This window comes from Felis catus, chromosome B3, assembly GCF_018350175.1.
Source record: "Felis catus isolate Fca126 chromosome B3, F.catus_Fca126_mat1.0, whole genome shotgun sequence".
NCBI lineage: Eukaryota > Metazoa > Chordata > Mammalia > Carnivora > Felidae > Felis > Felis catus.
Genome location: NC_058373.1, coordinates 53354956 through 53378273, shown reverse-complemented (window position 1 = coordinate 53378273; position 23318 = coordinate 53354956). Strand labels below are relative to the sequence as shown.

Sequence of the window (23318 nt, the reverse complement as noted above, 5' to 3'; positions counted from 1 at the left end):
CCTTATCAAATCAGAATCCTGTAAGACTGGAACAAAACTATCAGCCAACCAAAGTGACTGAATAGACATTTACAGAACACTCCACCAGCAAAAGAATAAAAACTCTACTTGAGTGCACAGGAAGTATTCACCAAGATTAACCATATTCTGGGCCACAAAATAAGTCTCAATAAACTAAAATAAGGATGGAAATCATATAAAGTATGTTCTCAGACTACAGTGAAATTAAACTAGAAACCAATAAAAGAAACATACTGGGAAAATCCTCAAGTTTTTGGAAATTAAATGACACACTTTTTATTAACTCATGGAGCAAAGAAAGTCACAAAGAAACTAGAAAATATTTGAAAAAATGAAAATAGAAATAATATCAAAATATGCGGGATCTAACTGTACAGTGTTTAGTATAAAAGCTAGTGTATTTATATGCATACTTTGCACTATAAAAATATATAGGATAAAAATTTGTAATATATAAATTAGAAAACAAGATGTGCAAGCAATACTAATCTAAACTTCCACCTTAAAAAACTAAAAAGGGCAGGGGCGCCTGGGTGGCGCAGTCGGTTAAGCGTCCGACTTCAGCCAGGTCACAATCTCGCGGTCCGTGAGTTCGAGCCCCGCGTCGGGCTCTGGGCTGATGGCTCAGAGCCTGGAGCCTGTTTCCGATTCTGTGTCTCCCTCTCTCTCTGCCCCTCCCCTGTTCATGCTCTGTCTCTCTCTGTCTCAAAAATAAATAAACATTGAAAAAAAAAAATTAAAAAAAAAAAAAAAACTAAAAAGGGCAAATTAAACCCAAAGTAAGCAGATAGGAAGAAATAATAAAGAGAACATAATGAAATATGAAAAGAAAAACCAATGAAACAAAAAGACCAACAAAATTCAACATCTATTCACTAGAAACATTTTCAGCAAACTAAGAAAAGAGACAACTTCTTCAACACAGATATCCTCATACTTACTAAGCATTGGCCATGAGTACTACTCACTACATCCTGAGTCCTGTGAGTCCTTCTAGCTAATCACCAAACCTCAAGGTCATCCTGGGGACACTTGACAAAAGTAGACAAAATATATGAGATAACTGTTTTTAACTACTGAACAAGAGGTACTGAGACTTCAATCCCTGACATGAAGAAAAATATATGAGGTGAGTCCCATAAATGCACCACACTGGGGCAGTTTCTCGACCATTATGCACTGAGATAATGCCCAGGTAAAAAATGGCAGTGTCAAGAGCTGAGGAAGGAAGCAACAAACAGAATTCCAGACTGCTGAAACAGCTAGAATTTGTAGCAGGGTACAAGAGAAGAGAGAACTATAAAGAGAGAGAAAAGAAACTTGCATGAGGAGTCACCATGGGTTCTTGGCCATACACTGAGCTGGATCTGTGTTAGTCAAGACTTTGACACCTAGCAGAAATCATTTGCTGTGGGTCTGAGAATGGAATCATAAAGAGCTGGGAAACACTGCAGTTTTAGCTCAGAGTGAAAAGCCATACTGGGCATACTGCTGAGATCCTAAAAAGGTTATACCTTAGGAGTACAGTCCACATTCTAAGACTAAGTTCAAAATAAAAATAGAATTGCCCTAACAAAGAATAAAATCAAGCCTGATAGGACAAAATAATCTGCCAATAATTTAATCACCTGTCAGAACAAAATTCAAATTCTTCAAAGGAAGACAACATAGCCCAGAACTCCTGAGGTGGATCATGCAAACACAGAGCATATAATAAAAAATTACTATATATATTAAAAAGCAAAAAAAGTGACTTGTAATCAAGAAAAAAGTAAATTCAATAATTCAACAGAAACAGACCCTAAATGACACCTGATGTTGGAATTAGTAAAAAAAAAATTTTAATGCAGATGTTATAAATATGTTCAAAGACTTCTATAAATAGAAGATGATGTGATAACAAGGATACAGACAGGGCATCTCAGTAGTGACTTAGAAACTGTAATAAAGAATCAAAAATTTTAGAACTGAAAAATATAATGCACAAAAAGTTCACTGGATGGGCCAAACAGCATTATTGGTGACTGCAGAAATAATTAGTGAAAGAAAATATACAAAGCTATAGTAATCAAATAAAAAAAAGATTAGTGAATCTTAAGACATATCAATACAAATGTTCTACTTTAATCAGCATAATTTTAATTATGAATTTTAATTATTTAATTAAAATAAAATTTTAATTACAAAAAAAAAAAGCAGGGCCTCAGTAACCCATGGAAAATATCATACAATCTAACAAAGGTATAACTGGAGTCTCAGAGGGAAGAAAGAGAGAATGGGGCAGAAAAATATTTTAAGAAACAATGACTAAAAACTTCCTAATCCAGTGATAGATATGAACTTGCAAATATTACTGCAGAGTATATACAAAGAGAACCACTCAGGCACATTGTATACCTGCTGCTGGAAACTAAAGATACAGAAAAAAAATCTTTAAACTAGCAGAGGGAAAAAAGATGGCATTACATACAGAATAACTACACTAGTGACAACTGACGTCTCACCAAAAACAAAAGCCAGAAGACAAAATAACGTTATCTTTAAAGTGCTGGAATGGGAAAATGGTCAACTCCGCATTCTACATCTAGAGAAAATATGCTTCAAAAATGAGTTAAAAAAAAAACCCTGAAAAATATGAAAATACATTTTCAGATAAACCAGTTTGAGAAAATTCACCTCCACTACCTGCATTATATCAAACACTAAAGGAAGCTCCTCAGTCTGAGTGGAAAGATACCAGATGGAACCTCACATATATAGGAAGGAATGTATAAGACTGGAAATGGTAAAACAACTCAATATATCTAAAATGAACTCACTGGGTACTTTTCTTCCTAGCCTACCTACCAGAGACCTTCTATTATTACTCTTCTAACCCTTCATCAGATCTTAATGAACAAGATTACTATTTACTTAGGTAAGTTAGAAATTTAGGTACTATCTTCAAATCTTCCTTTCTCTACACATTCATCAAATCATATTGAGCTTATCTCATTCATCCCTTCAAATATGTCTACTTCTCTTCATCATCATAGCCACTATATTAATTCAAGCTCTGATTTATTCCAAAATTACTCCAAAACTTTCCAAACTACTTTTTTCTCCCAATAATCTCCTCAAAATGCCAACTGCTTTTACCAAAGAAGAAAAAAAAGAAGAAAACAAAATCAAAACTATGTGTCACAGTATATAGTTTAAATGATCTGGTCCCTACTTATTTCTCCAGCTCACATCTTTCCAATATCCATATTACATTCTGCAGTTTCCTGACAGAACCATAATCTCTTTCACTGTCAGGCTTTTCCACATCCTATTCTCTCTGCCTAAATCACTTTTGCTCAATCTTTACCCAACTAATTCACATCCAGCTTTAGAACTCTGCTCATGTAGTTTCATTGGAGTTTCACACCTTATCCTTTCTCTCCCAACTCTGAGTAAAGTAACCCTCAAACATAATAATCTGTGAGTTTTATACCTTTTTATTCTAACTGATGCTTTTAATAGATTTATTTTATTTTTCAAAATTTGTTCAACAGAGTTATGTTATTAAACTTACCTGACAAGTTGCTGACAAATTTGACATCCTGGAAGGCATCTATAAAACAAGGTAAATTATTTATTTCTTAAAAGTTAAAAAAAAATAGTTTAAACTATATAAAATCTATGTAATAGTACAAAACAAAGCAAAATTACATACTTAGTTTAATTTTTCAGTACATATCATAGGTCATTTATACCTTGATATATATATTCAAATAACTATTTTCTTAACTCACATAGTTTCCACTTTTTTTTTTTTTTTTTAATTTTAGAAAGAGAGAAAGCACCAGTGGGGGAGAGAGTCAGAGAGGGGGAGAGAGAGAATCTTAAGCAGGCTCCACCCTCAGCGTGGAGCCCGATGCAGGACTCAATCCCACAACCCTGGGATCAGGACCCGAACTGAAATCAAGACTCAGATGCTCAACTGACTGAGCCACCCACGCGTCCCTCCACATTTTTTAAATTGTAGTTGACATACAATGTTAGTTTCAGATATACAACATAGTGATTCAACAATTCTATACATTAGTCAGTGCTCACCAAGATAAGTACAGTCACTATCTGCCACCATACAATGTTATTATAGTATTATTAACTATATTCCTTATGCTGTACTTTCCTCTCATTATTTATTTTACAACTTAAGTTTGTACCTCTTACTTCCCTTCACCTACTTTACCCAACGCCTCACCCTCCTAATATTTAAAATAGCTTCCATTATTTTAAATACAATTAGTTGTGACAAAAACCAGAAACTATAAGAGAAAAAGACTGATAGATTTAACTACATAAAAATACACTTTGTTATGTGGCAAAAATATGTCACTCATAAAGTCTAAAAAGAAACTGAGGAAAAAATAATTGCAGGCAAAAGGTTAGTTTCCCTACTATATAAAGAGCTTCACCAAATCTACATAAAAAAAGGAAAATATATGGATACTTCATGGTAAAAACACATATGAAAAGGTATTTGATTAGAAAAGATTTTTTTAACCTTTAAGACAGTATCTTGGAAAGAACAGAGATATGTAGACTCATGTTGGTGGGAGTATAAACTGATACAACCTCTATGGAGGGCAATTTGGTAATACCCATCAAAATGAAAAAAATATAAACTCCTCAAATTCTAATACCAATACTAAAAGTATAGGCTAAAAAATATTTGTAGCAATATACAAGGTTGTTCATTCATTACAGCATTTTTTTTCTAATAGCAAAAAGAAAAACAGAGTAGCTAAAATGTTCATTAACAAGGGACTACTAAAACAAATTATAATCCAGATATATAATTTAAAAGGATGAAACAATTAAGAAAAGTGGTTACTGCCAAGATAATAAACACAGTGGGTTAAATGGTATGTAATTAAAAGGGGAGAGGAAGAAGTAAATACACATCGGCTAGGACATGCAAAGACCATGCAAAGACAGTATCTGGCTATCTCTGAAAGGTATTCCAAGAATTAGTAACATTGGTTTTCTTTAGGAAAGGGAACTTATAGTTAAGGCACAGTGGTAGAAAGGAGCCTTTCACTTATAAATTTTGGTATCTTATAAACCCGTGTATTAAACCTATTTATATGAACAACTGGGTGGCTCAGTAAGTTAAGCATCCGACTTTGGCTCAGGTCATGATCTCACTGTTCATGGGTTCGAGCCCATGTCAGGCTCTGTGCTGACAGCTCAGAGTCTGGAGCCTGCTTCAGATTCTGTGTCTGCCTCTCCCCCACTTGCACTCTCTCTCACTCTCTCTCAAAAATCAACATTAAAAAAAAATTTTTTTTAATTAAACCTATTCATAAAAAAACTAATTTTAAAACTCAACTAGTGTAGGGGTGCCTGGATGGCTCAATCGGTTAAGCGTCTGACTTTGGCTCAGGTCATGATCTCGCAGTTTGTGAGTTCAAGCTCCGCATTAGGCTCTGTAAGGACAAGCTCGGAGCCTGAAGCCTACTTCGGATTCTGTGTCTCCCTTTCTGTCTGCCCTCCCCTGTTCGTGCTCTGTCACTCTCCCTCTCGAAAATAAAAATTAAAAATAAATAAATAAATAAATAAATAAACCTTAAACAAAATTTCAACTAGTATAGAAGGAAATGACCAGCTATCACTGTTTAAAAATTATGCCTCATATGGATGGCTAAAGCCAAAGATACTTAATAACAAAATGAGACTTAACACCTAATGAGTACTTTTATTGTTTCTACTGCAAAATGAAATTAATGAATTTATAGGAAATAAACTCCATATTAATAATATAATCTACTTTTTTAATAAATCAAAAACATAATTTCCTCCCAAAGAAAGAACAATGTCTTACTTTGAAATGACACACTGAACTAAGGAGATCTAAATTCTAATCCCACCTTTATGAATTATTAGTCATGTGACCTGGGAAATGTCACTTCTGCTCTCTGGTTAAGAAATGTAGTATTACATTGTAACAAAACATATATAATAATTAGAAAGAAATTCAAATTGATTCAAAAAATAATGACTGAAAGAGACATTAAGATGATCTGTTTTGGGGTGCCTGAGTGGCTTAGTCAGTTAAGCATCCAACTCTTGATTTCGGCACAGGTTGTGATCTCATGGTCATGAAAATAGAGCCCTGTGTCAGCAATTCTCTCTCCACCTCTCTCTTTGCCCTTACCCTGCACATATGCATATACTCTCTCTCTCAAAAAAGAAAAAAAAATAATGTTTTAATTATCTAAAAGACATTTACAGAACCCACAAAAAATTGAATATAAAAAGATAAAAAATGTTTTCTCAAAAATCAAATAAAAGCAAATTTAAAACATACACTATTTTCTACTTAACACTTTTTCTTGAAAATAATGAAAAATGTTACTCTAATCAATATTTAATAAAGTAAGCATTCTTGTCACTACTGGTAATAATATATATTGCTTTAATCCTTTTAGAAAGTCTTTTGGCATTACATACCCTAAGAGGGGGAAAAAACCTTAAATACAGGGGTGCCTGGGTGGCTCAATCAGTTGAGCGTCCGACTTTGGCTCAGGTCACGATCTCACGGTTTGTGAGTTCAAGCCCCACTTCGGGCTCTGTGCTGACAGCTTGGGACCTGGAGCCTGCTTTGGATTCTGTGTCTCCCTCTCTCTCTCTGCTCCTCCCCTGCTCACACTCTGTCTCTCTCTCAAAAATAAATAAAGATTTAAAAAAATTAAAGGAAAATAAAATTGACAAAACCTGTTTATTCTGACTGATTTGTGGTAAGAGAAGAAATTAAAAAAAAAAAAAACCTTAAATGCAAAAAAAGTTTTATCCTCTAAGGTCTTCATTATGGCCTAATTTTACTTTATAATGGCTAAGAATTGAAAACCACCCAAATCTGCCCAACAGTGCAACAGGTATGCGAATTATGGCATATACACTAACAGAATATTAGTATTACCATTCTTATAAAATATCTGCAATATCAAAAAATATATTACTATAACATTTTGTTAAAGAGCATATACCATATTTTACAGACTAAATGTAGCAGTATTTTAGAACAAAACCTACTGAAGAAATATTAAAAGTAAATGCACCAAAATGTTACTAATAATGACTGCCTTGACATACTGAAACTCTGAGTACTGAACCAACTTTCTGATTCTCAAAAGTTTTCAAAATTTATCATGTACATGGCTCTTCTAACAGATACTTGTTTAAGAGAGACATATATTCAAAATAGAGTTTTCTCACTGTCAAAGAGAAATGTTGAATTCAAACAGCAGGTTTATGAAATGTAACAAACAGAAGGTTTAGAAATTCCATTCAACAAATATTTACTAAATACCCACTATGAACAGTAACAGTGACAGATGCTATAATTTAAAATACACCAGTTAATAAAAAATTACCCATTTCCCTATTTTTCTAAAAAGTTTTATTATTGATGTATAGTTGACATACCACTGTTATATAAGTTTCAGGTATACAACATAGTGACCAACTATACTGAAAATGCATACCACAGTAAATTGTCCCATTATTATAATATTACTGACTATACTCCTTATGCTGTACTTTTTTTTTTATCTCTGTGACTTATTCATTTTATTAATTTATTTCATGCATCTCCCCACCACACCCCTCACCCTCCACCCCATCTACTCTGGAAACTACCAATTTGTTCTCTGTATTTATAAGTCTATTTTTATCTGTTCTGGTTTTCAGAGTCCATATATGAGTAAAATCATATGGTATTTGTCTTTCTCTGCCTTACTTATTTCTCTTAGCATAATACCCTCAAGGTCCATCCATGTTGTTACAAATAGCAAGATTCCATTCTTCTTTATGACTAAGTAATATTCCACTGTATGTGTATACACACACCACACACCCACACACCCATACAGTATCTTCTTTATTTATCTATTGATGAACACTTATGATGCTTCCACAGCTGGGCTACTGTAAATAAGGCTGCAAGAAATACAGGAGTGCATATATCTTTTTTAATCAGTGTTTTTGTTTTCTTTGGGTACTAAGTAGTGGAATTCCTGATCAAATGGTATTCCTATTTTTAATTTTTGAGGACCACCACACTTTCATGGTCACTGTATCAAATTACATTCCCACAAATAGTGCAAAATGGTTCCCTTTTCTCCACATCTTTGCCACCACTTTTTATTTTTTGTCATTCTGATACTAGCCATTCTGACTAGTAGGAGATGAGGATAGCTCATTGATTTTTTTTTTTTTCTTTCCATTGAGGCTTTGATTTTCATTTCCCTGATGATTAGTGACGTTGAGCATCTTTTCATGTATCTGTTGGCCATCTGTATGTCTTCTCTGGGACAATGTCTATTTGGGTCTTCTGCCTAATTTTAATCAGACCATTTTTTTTTGCTGTTGAGTTATAGACGTTCTTTATACATTTAGGACACTAACCTCTTACCAGATATATCATTTGCAAATATCTTCTCCCACTCAGTAAGTTGCCTTTTATTAATGGCTTCCTTTGATGTGGAAAAGCCTTTCATTTTTGTATAATCCTAATAGCTTATTACTGCTTTTGTTTCCCTTGCTTGAGGAGACATTTCCATAAAAATGTTGCTAAGGCATATATACAAGAGATGACTTATTTTCTTCTAGGAGTTTAATGATTTCAGGTCTCACATTTAAGTCTTTAATCCATTTTGAGTTTATTTTTGTTTATGGTATAAGAAAGCAGTCCAGTTTTATTCTTTGCATATAGCTGTCCATTTTTCTCAACACTATTTGATGAAGAAATGGCTTTTTTCCCCACTGTATATTTTTGCTATCTTTCTCACAGATTAATTGACCATATAAGCATGGGTTATTTCCGGGCTCTCTATCCTATTCCATTAACCTCTATTTTTGTGCCAGTACCATACTGTCTTGATTACTATAGTTTTGTAGTATATCTTGAAATCTGGGATTGTGCTAACCTTCAGCTTTGTTCTTCTTTCTCAAGATTGCTTTGGCTATATAGGGTCTTCTGTGGTTTCATATAAATTTTAGGTTGATTTATTATAGTTCTGAATTTGGCTATGTTTTGATAAGAGTCATATATCAAATGGAAGTAAAAGATGCAGAGAAGTTAACTGAGCAGAGAAGAAGATTTGGCAGGAGATGAGAAAGGTAAGAAGATTCAAAATTCTTTCTCAACTAATTTTTCCTAAGTGCCTGTAAAGAGAGGTTCTCTGTATGCTAGGAACCTCTCTGCATGACAGGAAATAACTCTATCTTTGATTTGCCCTTTTAAACTTTTTTCTATTTTTATGCCTCAAAAAAAAAATTATGAAAAATGTTACTTCAGTAAATACCTCAATAGGTCAACTTTTTCTTGAATTTTAACTAGCATCTTTACTTTAAAATTTTTCTATTACCAAAACCATTTTAAAGACCAAAAAGTCAATTAGAGATGCCTATAACCTCTGACAACAGTTTTTCTAGGAGATGCTGAGTTCTATCTACATTTTGGCAAACAAATACAGCAACTATTAGGTTTGCACTGGTTTCTTTAGCATGAACCATAGTGTTGGGTACTCAAAAGATGTTTAATAAATACATACACATTTTTAAGTTCTCATTATCAGTGAATCAGTTAAAAATGAGTCTTAATTGCCCTATCTTTGTAACATACTAGTATGATCTGGGGGAGTATAGGGATGGGGGAATACTCTAAAGAAGTAAACATCATTAAGAACTCCAGGGTGCCTGTGTGGCTCAGTTGTGAAACACGTGACTTCAGCTCAGGTCAGGATCTCATCGTTTGTGAGTTAGAGTTGCACACATCAGGTGAGCTTGAGCCCTGCACTGGGTGAGCACAAGCCCTGCTTTGGGTAAAACATGAGCCCCGCTTTGGCTGAGCCCCAGTTCTCTGTGTCTCTCTCTGCCCCTCATGGGATCCTCTGCGCCTTGCTCACTAGCCCCCTCTCTATCTCTCAAAAATACAAAAAATAAGAACTCCAGAATACTGATATTGTGCTAAGGATATCTCCTTCTCTCAATCTTAAATAATTAACAGCATGCACGAAAGTTAACAATAATTATAACTATTTTACTAATTTTGGCTTTTATCTGTACTGACAGCTCAGAGCCTGGAGCCTGGAGCCTACTTCTGATTCTGTGTCTCCCCCTCTCTCTCTGCCCCACCCCTGCTCACGCTGTCTCTCTCTCAAAAATAAATAAGCATTAAAAATAATTTGGTTTTTAATAAATAAACTCCAATATAATTTACATCTAAATTTCTAGAAGAACCCAAGAAACAAAGGTATGCTTACCTGTGAGGGTCTTTGGAACTTGGTATAATATATACACATTCCCTCTTCGTCAAAGTGCTTTCTATCCAGGATTTCTGGGACTGAAACAAAAAGTTTTAAAAGATGGTTTATAAATTAACCCACCAATACTACAGTAAAATAATGTAATGATAAATACATAAAAACAAATAATTCCATACTATTTAATTTTTTCCCCAATCCAGTAAATATTTACCGTTAAGTATATACTAAAGGCTTACTGAAGATAGCATACCTAAAATATCAGAATGAGTCCATTCAAGTCCATTGTTATTTGGATTACTAAATCAACATGCTGTGAAGATACTATTGCTTCATATAATGTGAGAAGTAAAATCAAGTTTGAGATTCCCACTATGGGCCAAAAACCTCAAGAGGGGGCAGTATGATCCTGGGAAATGGATCATTTAAAAGCCAATTAAAAGTGACCATCAGAAAAAGATATCAAACAAATCCTAAAAGAAAAATATCAGGAAAAATAGAGACTAAACTTCAATAGAGATAGGGCAAGTTATTACATGATTACAGATGTCTGATTCACCAGATTGCTGTAACAATCTTAAATCTGAATAACCAAATCAATAATCTCAAAATATATAAAGTGAAAATTTAACAGGGAAAATAAGACAAATTTAGGATCACAGTGGAAGATTAAAAAATTCCATCAATTACTGTAAAATTTGAAATAATTTTTAAAATTTAAAAGATATTTTATTTTGGAGAAAGAGGGAGTATGAGTGGGGGAGAGGGGCAGAGGGAAAGAAAGACAGTATCTTAAGCAGACTCCACATACAGCGTGGAGCCCAATGGGAGGCTCAATCCCACAAACCATGAGATCATGACCTGAGCCTAAATCAAGAGTCAGATGCTTGACCAATTAAGCCACCCACACACCCCTAAACGATTTTTTTAAATTAATTTTTTATATCACTACTTAAGCTTCTCCCTGGATCCTTAGACTCTGGATCCTTATCCTGCTACTGGCAACTGATTACAAAAGGATGAGGCATTATGTACTGGGACAGACAAAACTCTATACATTATAATAAAGACCATTGGTTCCATCCTCCATGTAATATATTAGTATTAACAGGACAGTCCAAAAAGGAAGAGCCCATGTTCTAAAAGGAAACCTCTAGGAGAAGAAATATAAGACAAAATTATGATGGGTGAAGTTTTGCAGGTTCCTCTCAAATCCTTCAGGTACTGTAACGATAAAACTTAGTCTGTCCCCCAATGCTAATTCTGGTACCAAAATTCTGTCTCTCCATCCAAAATGTCCATCTCCTAGGTCAATGGTTCTTTATTTAAATATACTCACTTAGGTAGGAGCAAATTATACCATAATCTCCTGGTTATAAAAAAACACAGGATGACCACTAGAAGTCAGGGCACTGAATCAGCAAAATATCTTACATTCTAAAACTCACTTAGCATAATCCCTCCACCATTCCCTAACTACTCCATAACTATTCCATAATAGAACTAGACAAAAACAAAACAATGACCTCTAGTTTCACTTTAAAACCCTGACCACAGGGGCACCTGGGTGTCTCAGTTGGTTAGGCAACTGACTTCGGCTCAGGTCATGATCTCACAGTTCATGAGTTCGAGCCCCGCGTCGGGCTCTGTGCTGACAGCTCAGAGCCTGGAGCCTACTTCAGATTCTGTGTCTTCCCCTCTCTCTACCCCTCCCCTGCTCATGCTCTGTGTCTGTCTCTCAATAATAAATAAACGTTAAAAAAAAAAAAACTCTGACCACAAACCTCAAATGCTCCTTAATGATGCCCAATAATCGCAATATTTCTCTGGTCCATTTTCTCATTCTCCTGTATGATTTCACAGTATTTCCTTCTTTCCTCAAACCTCTAACCCTCCTTTCCCATTCTTAATCTCAAAAGATGACCTCACTTCCCATTTAACTGAGCAAATTTAAGCAACAAGAACATGTACAACTTCCATCACATCTAGCCACTAATGAGCCCATATATTCTGCTTTCCTTCCTGTGACTATGTTTACTTCTATTTAAGTCCAACCACTCCTCTTGCATCCTAGGTCCCACACACCTCACGAAGTAAAGGTCACTCTCTACCAATTAATTTTTTTTGTCCTTTATTAACTCATTCCCATCAACATGCAACACGCTACCAACTCTCATTTTAAAAAACAAACACAACAAACTTTTGTTTGACCCCACCTTCTCCTCAAGTTAACACTCCATATTTCTGCCTCCACCTACAGTACAGATCACAGGTAAAAGTTTTTCCCTCTTTTCTTTTCCTCCCATGCTTTCTAAACCCCACTCCAGTCAGACTTTCAAGCCAACCATTCTTTCTCTAAATCCAAAAATCAATTTTCAGGACTCATCTTCACCGATAGATCAGCAGCATTTAACAAAGCTGATCATTCTCACCTACTTAAAACATCTTCATGAGTTAGTTTGGTTTTCTTATTTTCACTGCTCACTCCTTCTACCTCCTTTGCTGATTCCTCCCTTTATCTCCCCAATCTTTGGAGTTCTTTTTCCCAATTATATTCACTCACATCCAGTTTATTATCAATAACTAGATGACTCCCAAATTTATATTTCTACACTAGCTCCTTCCCTAAACTCCATGCTCATATATTCAACTGCCTACTCAACAGCTTTACTCTGATGTCCAAGAGGCATCTCAAACTTAAGATGGGGTATCTGGGTGGCTGAGTTGGGTAAGTGTCCGTCTCTTGGTTTCAGCTCAGGTCATGATCTCATGGTTCATGAGATCAAGCCCCGTGTCTGGCTCTGTGCTGATAGCATGGAACTTGCTGGGCATTCTCTCTCTACCTCTGTCTCTGGCCCTCCCCTGTGTGCATGCTCTCTCAAAACAAACAAACAAACAAACAAACAAACAAACAAACAAACAAACAAACAAGACGGCCTAAACTGAACTCACCTTTCATTGAAACACTTATTTCTTAGTCTTCCCCATCTCAGTAAATGGCAACTCTTTTCTTCCAGTTCTATTTTTTAAGGCAAAAATCTCAGTGACATTCCTGATTTCCTCTTTATCTACTTCCCCTATAAAACCCCAGGAGCAAAATCTGTCAGGTTGCCTTCAAAACACATCCAGAATCCAGCCACTTCTCACATCTTCACTGCTACTATTCTGATCCAAGCCATTACCACCTTTTGCCTGGCTTACCAGAAATCACTCTATCACCCTTGCTACTTTACAGTCTATTCCTCAAGAGAGATAATCTTTTAAAAATATGTCATTATGTCACTTCTCTCTCAAGACTCTCCAATGCCTTCACGTCTTACTCAAGAGTGTTATAAAAGCCAAAGTCCTTACAATAGCCTTTAAGGTCCTAGTGCTTTGCATCTCTGCATCCTGCTTCATTACTTTGATTCTATCACCTCCTTCAAGTATTTGAGCAAATGTCACTTTCTCAGTAAGGCTTACACTATTTAAAAATGCAATTTCCAACACCATCCCTCACAGTCTTATGGAACTACAGAGTAATAGGGCCATCATCCCCAGGATCACATTTAAAGCACTGTCCTGAGAACCAAAAGATCTGACCATGTCAGTTTAAACTACAAGTATATTATTCCTAATCTGGACCTTTCTCCCACTCCACAACCATACACTGAAACTAAGGCAGAGCACATGTAACTGAAAAGACAAGACATTTCATGGAATTTCTGCTTGTAACTTAAAAAAAATATTTGGTAGTGCTACTCTAACATATGATGATGTGAGGCTGAACTTCTACCAAAACCAACTTAACCTGCTGCTTAAAACTCATGAAATTTTCATTATGCTATTATTAAGAAACACAGGATTCAGGAGTAGTGCTGAAATTACATTGTGATTTGCTTATTTAAAGTCTGCATCTCTTAGGGGCGCCTGGGTGGCTCAGCTGGTTAAGCATCTGACAGGCTCGTGAGTTCAAGCCCCACGTCGGGCTCTGCTGACAGCTCAGAGTCTGGAGCCTGCTTTGGACTCTGTGTCTCCCTTACTCTCTGCACCTCCCCTGCCCCTCTCAAAAATAAACATTAAAAATATATATAAAGTTTGCATCTCTTAGACAAATTGGAAATGGTTTGTAAAAAAAGAAAAGGCAGGTTAGTGATTGTACTTATTGCTATACGCTTATTGCTTGTTCACTTATTAATATAATTCAGATACAGATAATATGGGAAAGTTTGGTCATTTTAAACATAAACTTACTATCACCCAGCAATTCCACTCTGAAGTATCTTTCCAAGAAAAAGAAAAACATGTCCACACACAGACTTGTATCTGAATGTTCACAGAAGCAATATTCGTAACAGGCAACAAAATAAAATATCTATATAATAGTATACTACTTAGTAAGAGGGACAAGCTAAGGATAACATGCAACATTGCTACACCTCAAAAACATTACACTAAGTGAAAAAAGGCACATAAGATTATGTAACTTCATTTGCATGAAATTTCTAGAAAAAGACAAAAACATAGGAACTGTTAAGTTTAGTAAATGCCTGGGGCTAAGAGTAAGAGGAGTGATAAACTGCAAACACATACTAGGAAACTTTGGGAGAGGAGAGAAGTGTGCTAAAACTGTATTGTGGTGGTTATAAAACTAAATTTACTAAAAGCCATCAAACTTGTATACTTACTGAGGGCAAATTTTAGAGTATGTGCATTATACCACAATAAAGCTACCTGAAAGGCAGGGGAGGGTTAAGAAACATATAAAAACAGAATGAAGAGAACAAATGTATGTTTAATCAGAGTTCCAGAAGGAGAAAAGGGAAAGAATGGGCAAAGGCAATGTTTAAAGAAATGATAAGAATTTTCCAAAACTGATGAAAAACGATTTGCAGATTCTGAAAACCCAACATGAAGATAAAGAAAAAAGTTATTAAAAGACAATAAATTCAGAATAAGTTAGAGGTAAAATATTCCAGCAATGATCTTCTATTACAGTTACAAGTTTATAAAACACCTCAAGCCATATGTTTTCAAATACAAAGTGGTTGTTTTGCTGTGTTTTGCTTTGTTTTTAGTAATTTCTATAGCCAACATGGGGCTCCAATTCACAAACTCCAGATCAAGAGTCACATGCGTTTCTGACTGAGCCAGCCAGGCATCCCTGACAGTGGTGTTTACAATTTATTTTGTATAACAAATGAAGATCAAAGGAGTACAAACCCATGGGGGCAGGGGTCTTTCTAGGCTCAACCAGAAATAAAGACACCACCCCCCCAAAGACTCTCATAATCCCATAGCTACATTTGGCATGGCCTCTTATAAAAATAGATTGGGGTGGGGCGCCTGGGTGGCTCAGGGTGTTAAGCGATGGACTCTAGATTTCGGCTCAGTTCATGATGTCATGGTAGTGAGATCAAGTCCCAAGTTAAGTACTGCATAAGCCCAGGGCCTGCTTAGGGTTCTCTCCTTCTGCCCTTCTCCCACTCACATATGAGCGCTCACTCGCTCTCCAAATAAGTGAACATTAAAAAAAGGGGGGGGGGGTGTGCCTGGGTGGCTCAGTCGGTTGAGCATGTGACTTCAGCTCAGGTCATGATCTCACAGTTTGTGAGTTCAAGTCCCACATGGAGCTCCACACTGACAGTATGGAGCCTGCTTGGGAATCTCTCTCCCTCTCTCGCTGCCCCTCCCCCACTCATGCTCTCTCACACTCAAAATAAATAAACTTAAAAAAAAAAAAAAAAAAAAGACTGGAGTCACAGACCACCAACAAGGCAGCATCAACTATTCTTGTTTGGTGGGAGTCTCTGGATCAAACATGCAACAGACAGCTTAAGTGCAAGGTGACAAGATACACAATGAGCAGGTACAGGATCTGCCCTTGCCTCATAAACCTCAAAAGCCAGTATCTCTTGTTAACAGCTTCATAGATGACAAGGTTCCCCACAAAGGAAATGCCCAGTACAGGAGTCACTGAACAAAGGGAAACCCAAAGCTATGACTTACTTCTCTATTAGCCAATATTTTTGGTTTCCCAATTCATATAAATTTACCCATATGTCACATAAAAAATGTTGCCTAAAAACACAGTTGACATTGTATCTTTTGTAAACCCTTTGCCCAAAGTGCATATAACAAGAGGTAACTTTAATTAGTAGATAGTGCGTTTTTCAGGCACTGTTCTAAATGTTTTATATGCGTTAACTCATCCTATTCTCACAGTAATCCTATGAATTGGGTGCTATTAGTATTCCCTCATTATAGATGCACAAACTAGTTAGACACAGAAGTTAAGAAACTGCCCAGAGTCACACAGCTAATTGTTTGCCCTGACTCCAAAACCTCTACTGACTTTTCAAGAGAAATTTAAGATAAGCATTTCAAGATCACTTGATGATATGCTTTAAATAAGCCACTGAGTAAAAATACATTAATTACTTTAAAAGGGGAATGCCTAGGTGATCATTTTGTGTATAATTTTCTGAACAGGATTGCTTCTTGGCCCTCTAAGATCAAGGGTAATTTTCTGAACATGGAGGCGGGGGGGGGGGGGGGGGGGCGGTGAAGAACAGAAGGGCTAACATACTTCTCCCAAAAGGTATTGTTAATTACTAACTACTCCTAACCAGTATTAGCTTTCCCCCTATTCTGTTCCTAGCCTGCCTAAAGCAACTTCAGCTATAGTTATTCAAACAGGGTTGGGATAGGGGCAGATTCCAACAATTTGGACTGCTCTACAGCAATGAACTAATGGCCCAGTTAAGTCTAAATGCTGGTTTGCAAAACTTTGAGTATGTACCCATTGAAATACTCACAAAAATGAGTCACAGGTATATACTTTTCATAGCTATGCCTTCCTAACTAAATGTTAATAAAAATATTTCACATTTTTATTTAAGAGATGGTTCTATATGGAAAATAAGGAATCCCAAGTAGAATTTAACATTAAGAAATGATCAGAGCTCTGGATAGGAAGATTAATTAATTAGGGAGACAAATAAAAGTAAACTAGAGCCACCAGTATTTGTGGGAGGGGCAATGGGGTTCTGGACTAGTAAAGGAATGGATACAAGAGACAATTTCCAAATCCTTTACTTTAGCATGATGCCTTCTGTTTCTGTTTTTTTTTTTTAACTTTTTTAATGTTTATTTTTGAGAGAGAGAGAGAGAGTGACCACTAGTGGGGGAGGGGCAGAGAGAGAGAAGAAGACACAGAATCCAAAGCAGGCTCCAGGCTCCAGGCTGTAAGCAGAGAGCCCTAAGCGGGGCTGGAACTCACAAACCTCAAGATCTTGACCTGAGGTGAAGTTGGACGCTTAACTGACGAGCCATCTAGGCTTCCCTGCACGATGCCTTTTTTAACAAAACTACAGAATGATTATTAATATAGTCCTGGTTTCCCATCTTTTCTTCAAATTCACTTCTACCATTATTTTTCAACAAACGTGTGCAACTTACTGGGCCCCTAATGAACACCTCTTCTCTTAAACTGATGTTCCTTCAATTTCAGACTTAGAGAAGTATGGCTATACTCTAAATGGGGAATCAGCAAATAGTGATGGTAAATGTTTTAGGCTTTTAGACCACATACTGTCTCTGTCATATATTGTTTTGTTTTTTAAACTTTAAAAAATGTAAAAACTGGGGCCCCTGGGTGGCTCAGTCAGTTAAGCATCTGACTTGGGCTCAGGTCATGATCTCACCATTCACGAGTTTAAGCCCCGTGTCAGGCTTGGTGCTTATAGCTCAGAGCCTAGAGCCAGCTTCAGATTCTGTGTCTCCCTCTCTCTCTGCCCCACTTGCACTCTGTCTCTCAAAAATAAACATTAAAAAAAAATTTTTTTTTAATGTAAGAACCATTCTTACCTCAAAGCCATACAAAACAGGTCTTGGCCATATTTGGCCCACATGGCATAGTATACCAAGCCATACTCTGAATCCCACAAAAATATGGACTTACACGTTCCTACTGAGTCCATTCAATCCAAAAAGCATGTGCCAAGCCCTTCAAATTATTCTCCTACACTGTTTCTTGGACATTAATATCCCTTCTACCCAGTTCTACAATCCCAATAGATCCTCGTATTAAGAGTTGCTTTTCAATGAGGGGGGAAAAAAAAAAGGTGGGACTGAAGAATTTTAAATGTTCATTAACAAAGTTATTTTTCCTGTAGGAATTTCAAAAGAAAAACACTTAAAATAATCATATATTTATAGATGTTGTGTCATCTATAAATATATATAAATCATATATAAGTCCTATATAAATAAAATAAATGAAATAAATAAAAATACAATAAATCATATACAAATTGTATATATATAAAACAATAAAACCTAAACATCACTGGGCAAAAAAATCTAGTACTTTGAGTAGATATACTAGTTTTTTTCCAGAAATAATGGTCTTTTCCAATCACCATCAACCTAAGACACTTCAGCCACTTTTAGTATTCATTTTCTAACTACTCAAAATAGGAGTGCTACTGAATTTTAGGACATAACACAAATCTTGCTCACAAATTAGTTTCATTTTATCATTCTTTTTCTAAACAAACAGCCAGGGGCGCCTGGGTAGCTCAGTTGGTTGAAAGACCACTCTTGATTTGGGCTCAGGTCATCCCAGGGACATGGGGATCGAGCCCCACGTCGGCTCCACACTCAACATGGAATCTGTTTAAGATTCTCTCTCTCCCTCTCCCCCACTCATGCACACACTCTTTCTCTCTCTGAAAGAAAAAAAATAGAAAATAAAAAAATAAACAGCCAGTGCTATCCTTTCAAAACCTCAAACTTTCCACAGTAGTTTCTAATTGGCATATCCATCTAAAACTTTAGTGAAACTGTTTGCTAAGTAACTTAGATCGTGTCACTCTTGATGCTCACAAATTTTGACCAAATTTTTGTCTGTAGGGACATCAATGACATTAGTATGTTTCAAGACTATCTCTTATAGCTTCCCCTAACTTTAATATTCACCAATTTTATTTCAAGGGCTTGCGGTCTTCTCACTTTGTGTAGCTGTCAAATGTAAATATATGCTCTCCACACAAAGCATTCCTGTGCATGGCCCTCATTTATTACATTAGGGACTGGCCTCAGACACCTGAGAGTCACATACCCCCAGGTGATGGTTATAAATCCCTCCCAACGATAGGTTTATGCAAGTTTTGGAATTCTGAGTTTCTTCCCTGCCATCACATACCCAATGAAATGTGCATGGATTTTAAACTTATATTAATTTCTATTTTTATACTTCTCTTCTCCTTGTTTTGCTGGGCCGCATTACTGAATTTTACCAAGAGGTGGCACACTATGAACACAAACCAGAAAATTCCTAAACAAATGTTTTAGGTAAAGTAAAAACTAACTATAATCACAGAATGTTAGCACTAGAAATTAACTTAAAAATCACTTCGTGATATTCAGTAGTGAAAGAGCAGAAATTCTGGAGTCTGAGTAACTGGAGTTAGAATTATAGCTTTGTTGTTTACTATCCATGCAACCTTCTGACGTTGTGACCTAATAACAATACCTATCTTATAATGTTGCTCTGAAGATAAAACAAAATGATCCATGCGAGGCGTTTCAGCAGAATGCCTAACACACTGTCAAATCTCAACAATGCTTCAAAATTCTTTAAGTTATAAATTCTTCCTGTCTACCAACAATAAGGGGCACATACATTATAAATAAACCCTCTAACCTCATCCACTGTCTCCATAAATTAGTACCAGCATATCTCCTTCCCGCCTACATGCTAATGGTAAAAATTGGGGGAAAAAATTAAAGACTGCTTTTTTCTACTTCAAGGTAACAACTGGAAATCAATCTACTTTTAAAACTGAATACACTCTATGATTCTATATATTAATATTAAAAAGGAGCTGCTAGCTATGTTAGCTCTAGCAGACTAACCCTCCCACAAATAACAGCCATAAACTTTGGACAAAATAAAAACAAAAACAAACAAACAAAAAAACAACTAGTTTACATACTAAAGACCCAAAAGCAGGCAGAAATTGAATGGAGTCTATTAAAAATGAAAGGACAGCACTGAATGAGTTTCCCAGTTTTTAAGGCTTTTCCGTAACAGGCCCCACTCCATACCTACTGAACATCTAAAACTCCAATGGAAATCCCAGAGTCTTACTGGCTTAAAAAAACAAAATATCAAGTTCAAGGTGACAAAAGCAGTTGGAAAGCGATGGGAAAAGTCCTTCAAAGGAGAAAGTCACATAAAGGGTGCCCCAACCTATGGCCGACCCATGAAAAATGTATACACAGTACAGACTCCAAGCAGCCCAATTAAGAATAAAAGAACTGAACGGACACTTTGGCTGCCCACAATGAGACAGAGTATGGAATCTGAGTACAGTCAAGTAAATCAACTACTATCTTAATCTATTCTGAGTGCCATAACAAATACAATAAGCTAGGGGGCTTAAGCAACCAAAATTCACTTTCTCACAGTTATAGAAACTGTAATCCAACATCAATCAAGGTTCCAACAGGGTTCATGTCTGATAAAGACTCTCTCCTTGGGCTGCAGACAGCTATCTTCTCACTGTGTCTTCACATGGTACAGGGCAAGCTCTCTGGTGTCTCTTCTTATAAGGGCCTTAGCCTCATGACCTCATCTAACCCTAATTACCTCCCAAAGACCCCATGTCCAAATGCCATCACACTGGAGGTTAGGGCTTTAACAAAGAATTTAGGGGAGAGTGGCACAAACACTGAGTTCATAACAACTACTTTAAAAAGAATCAAGTCTTCAGAAGGGGTGTAACAGAACTCAGAGTCTAAAAGGTAACATTCACGGTGTCTATTACACAATTCAAAGTGACGAGACTTAAGAAGAAATAGGAAAATGTGACCCACACTCAAAAAAAAAATTAAGGGGTTTACATACTAATAAAATGCATATACTTAAAAATTAAATGACGTTACAGACCTAGAAATTTTGAGTTATGTGAAACATTTGTACACAGGTCAATATGCCTGCTAACAATGGCACAGACAGTGACAAAGAAAAATTAAGGCTAGCCTAAAGCAAAATGTTGAAATAGGCTGGCACTCTGACTTCCTCTATCTTTCTCCCTCTATCTAGAGCCCAACTCATTTGACCTTCTGGCATTCTTAAAGGCCGTTACTCTAGAGTTCTGCTCTTATTCTTAATTAGCTGCCAACTACTTAACTAATTCACTAATAATTAGGTATCACTGGTAATTCAGATGTGAATTCTGAGAGGATCTTAAAGACACTACTGAAAAGTCTCTGTGGAATAACAAACAGTTGGTGAAGTTTTATATATTAAAAAAATTAAACTGAATCAAATTCTGACTATAACTATGTTTGTAAAGAGAGTCTTATTATATCCAACCTTATTTTCTGTTTTGCTTTCCTGCTGACCTCATGGAGATTGCTACTCTGGTTGTTTAACAGTCCAATATTACCCTAGACTTATGGAACAGAAAATGTTTGATGAAGAACTGTGAGCAGTTGCCATCACACTGTATCTTGGGAGTCTACGGTACTAAATAAATGAAGACAAGGCACAATTGAGTCTAAAATGTGGCCAACCTGAATCTAGCTCAAAGAGTAGTAATTTTTTCCTTATGTATTCTAGAAAGAGTCTTACCTAGAGTAATTCATTTTAATATAAAGAATTATTAATAAAATGAAAAGGGATCGAAACTCATCAAGATAAAAAAGATAATAAGCATATTGGCCAAGGGCCACCTGGATGGCTCAGTTGGTTAAGCATCAAACTTCAGCTCAGGACATAATCTCATGGTTTGTGGGTTTGAGCCCATATGGGGCTTTGCACTGACAGTGTGAGGAGCCTGCCTGGGATTCTCTCTCTCTTCCTTTCTTTTGGCCACCACGCCCCCACCCCATGAACTTAAAAAAAAAAATAAGCATGTTGGCCAAAAAAACTTCTAATTTTTTGTTATTTTTTTTTTAAAGAGAGAGAGAGAGCACGAATGGGGAAGAAGGGCAGAGGGAGAGGGAGCAGAGAAAATCTCAACCAGGCTCCACACTCAGCACAGAGCCTGACATGGGCCTCAATCCCACAACCCTGGGTTCATGACCTGAGCTGAAAGCAAGAGCTGGATGCTCAACCAACCGAGCCACCCAGGTGCCCTCAAATTTTTAATTGTTTATGCCAAGTTATTTTACCTAGATACCTAAGAGTGCTAAAAAAACAAAATAAATATACCGACACAGGAACAGACAAACAGAACAATGGAACAAGTTGCTTGGAAACAAAAACTTACCTTGAAGGAAACTTTTGTTGTATGATGGAGAGAACAATATGAATTAGGAGAAGATATGATTTATTCTGTGTACATGAACTATCACACTAAATCCAAAAATGAATACTACATGGATTAAAGTCAAAATGTGAAAAGCAAAACTTTAAAATTTCTACCAAAAAAAAAAAAATAGAATAACTTTATGACCTCAGGAAAATAAAAGGCACATGCTATAAAGAAAATACTGATAGGGGCACCTGGCTGGCTCAGTTGGAAGAGCATGAGACTCTTGGTCTCAGAGTTGTGAGTTTGAGCCCCCCATTGAGTGCAGAAATTATTTAAATAAACTTTTTTTTTTTAAAAAAAGGAGAAAATACAGATAAATTATAACACTAACATTAAAAACCAAAGTACATCAGGGCACCTGGGTGGCTCAGTCAGTTGAGCATCTGACTCCAGGTTAGGTCATGGTCTTGTGGTTGGTGGGTTCAAGCCAACGTCAGGCTCCGTGCTGACGGCTCAGAGCCTGGAGCCTGCTTCAGACTGCTTCAGATTCTGTGTCTCCCTCTCTCTGTGTCCCTTCACCATTGTGCTTGGTCCCCCCATCTCTCTCTCTCTCTCAAAAATAATAAACATCTGGGTCGCCTGGGCGGCTCAGTCGGTTGGGCATCTGACTTCGGCTCAGGTCATGATATTGTGGTCTGTGACTTCAAGCTCTGCATTGGGCTCTGTGCTGACAGCTCTGAGCCTGGAGCCT

At 36.4% G+C, this 23318-nt stretch overlaps 1 protein-coding gene across 4 annotated transcripts in view; it reads right to left on the bottom strand.

The window, feature by feature from the left end:
• Positions 1-23318, bottom strand: part of TRPM7 (transient receptor potential cation channel subfamily M member 7) — a 122566-nt gene that overhangs the window by 90818 nt on the left and 8430 nt on the right. For all 4 annotated transcript variants that reach the window (XM_011282861.4, XM_019832437.3, XM_045059329.1 and 1 more), the window contains exons 2-3: positions 10320-10399; positions 3578-3616 (exon numbers count right to left, since the gene is read on the bottom strand). In XM_011282861.4, coding sequence (XP_011281163.3) covers positions 3578-3616; positions 10320-10399 — 119 coding nt within the window. The remainder of the gene's footprint in view (positions 1-3577; positions 3617-10319; positions 10400-23318) is intronic.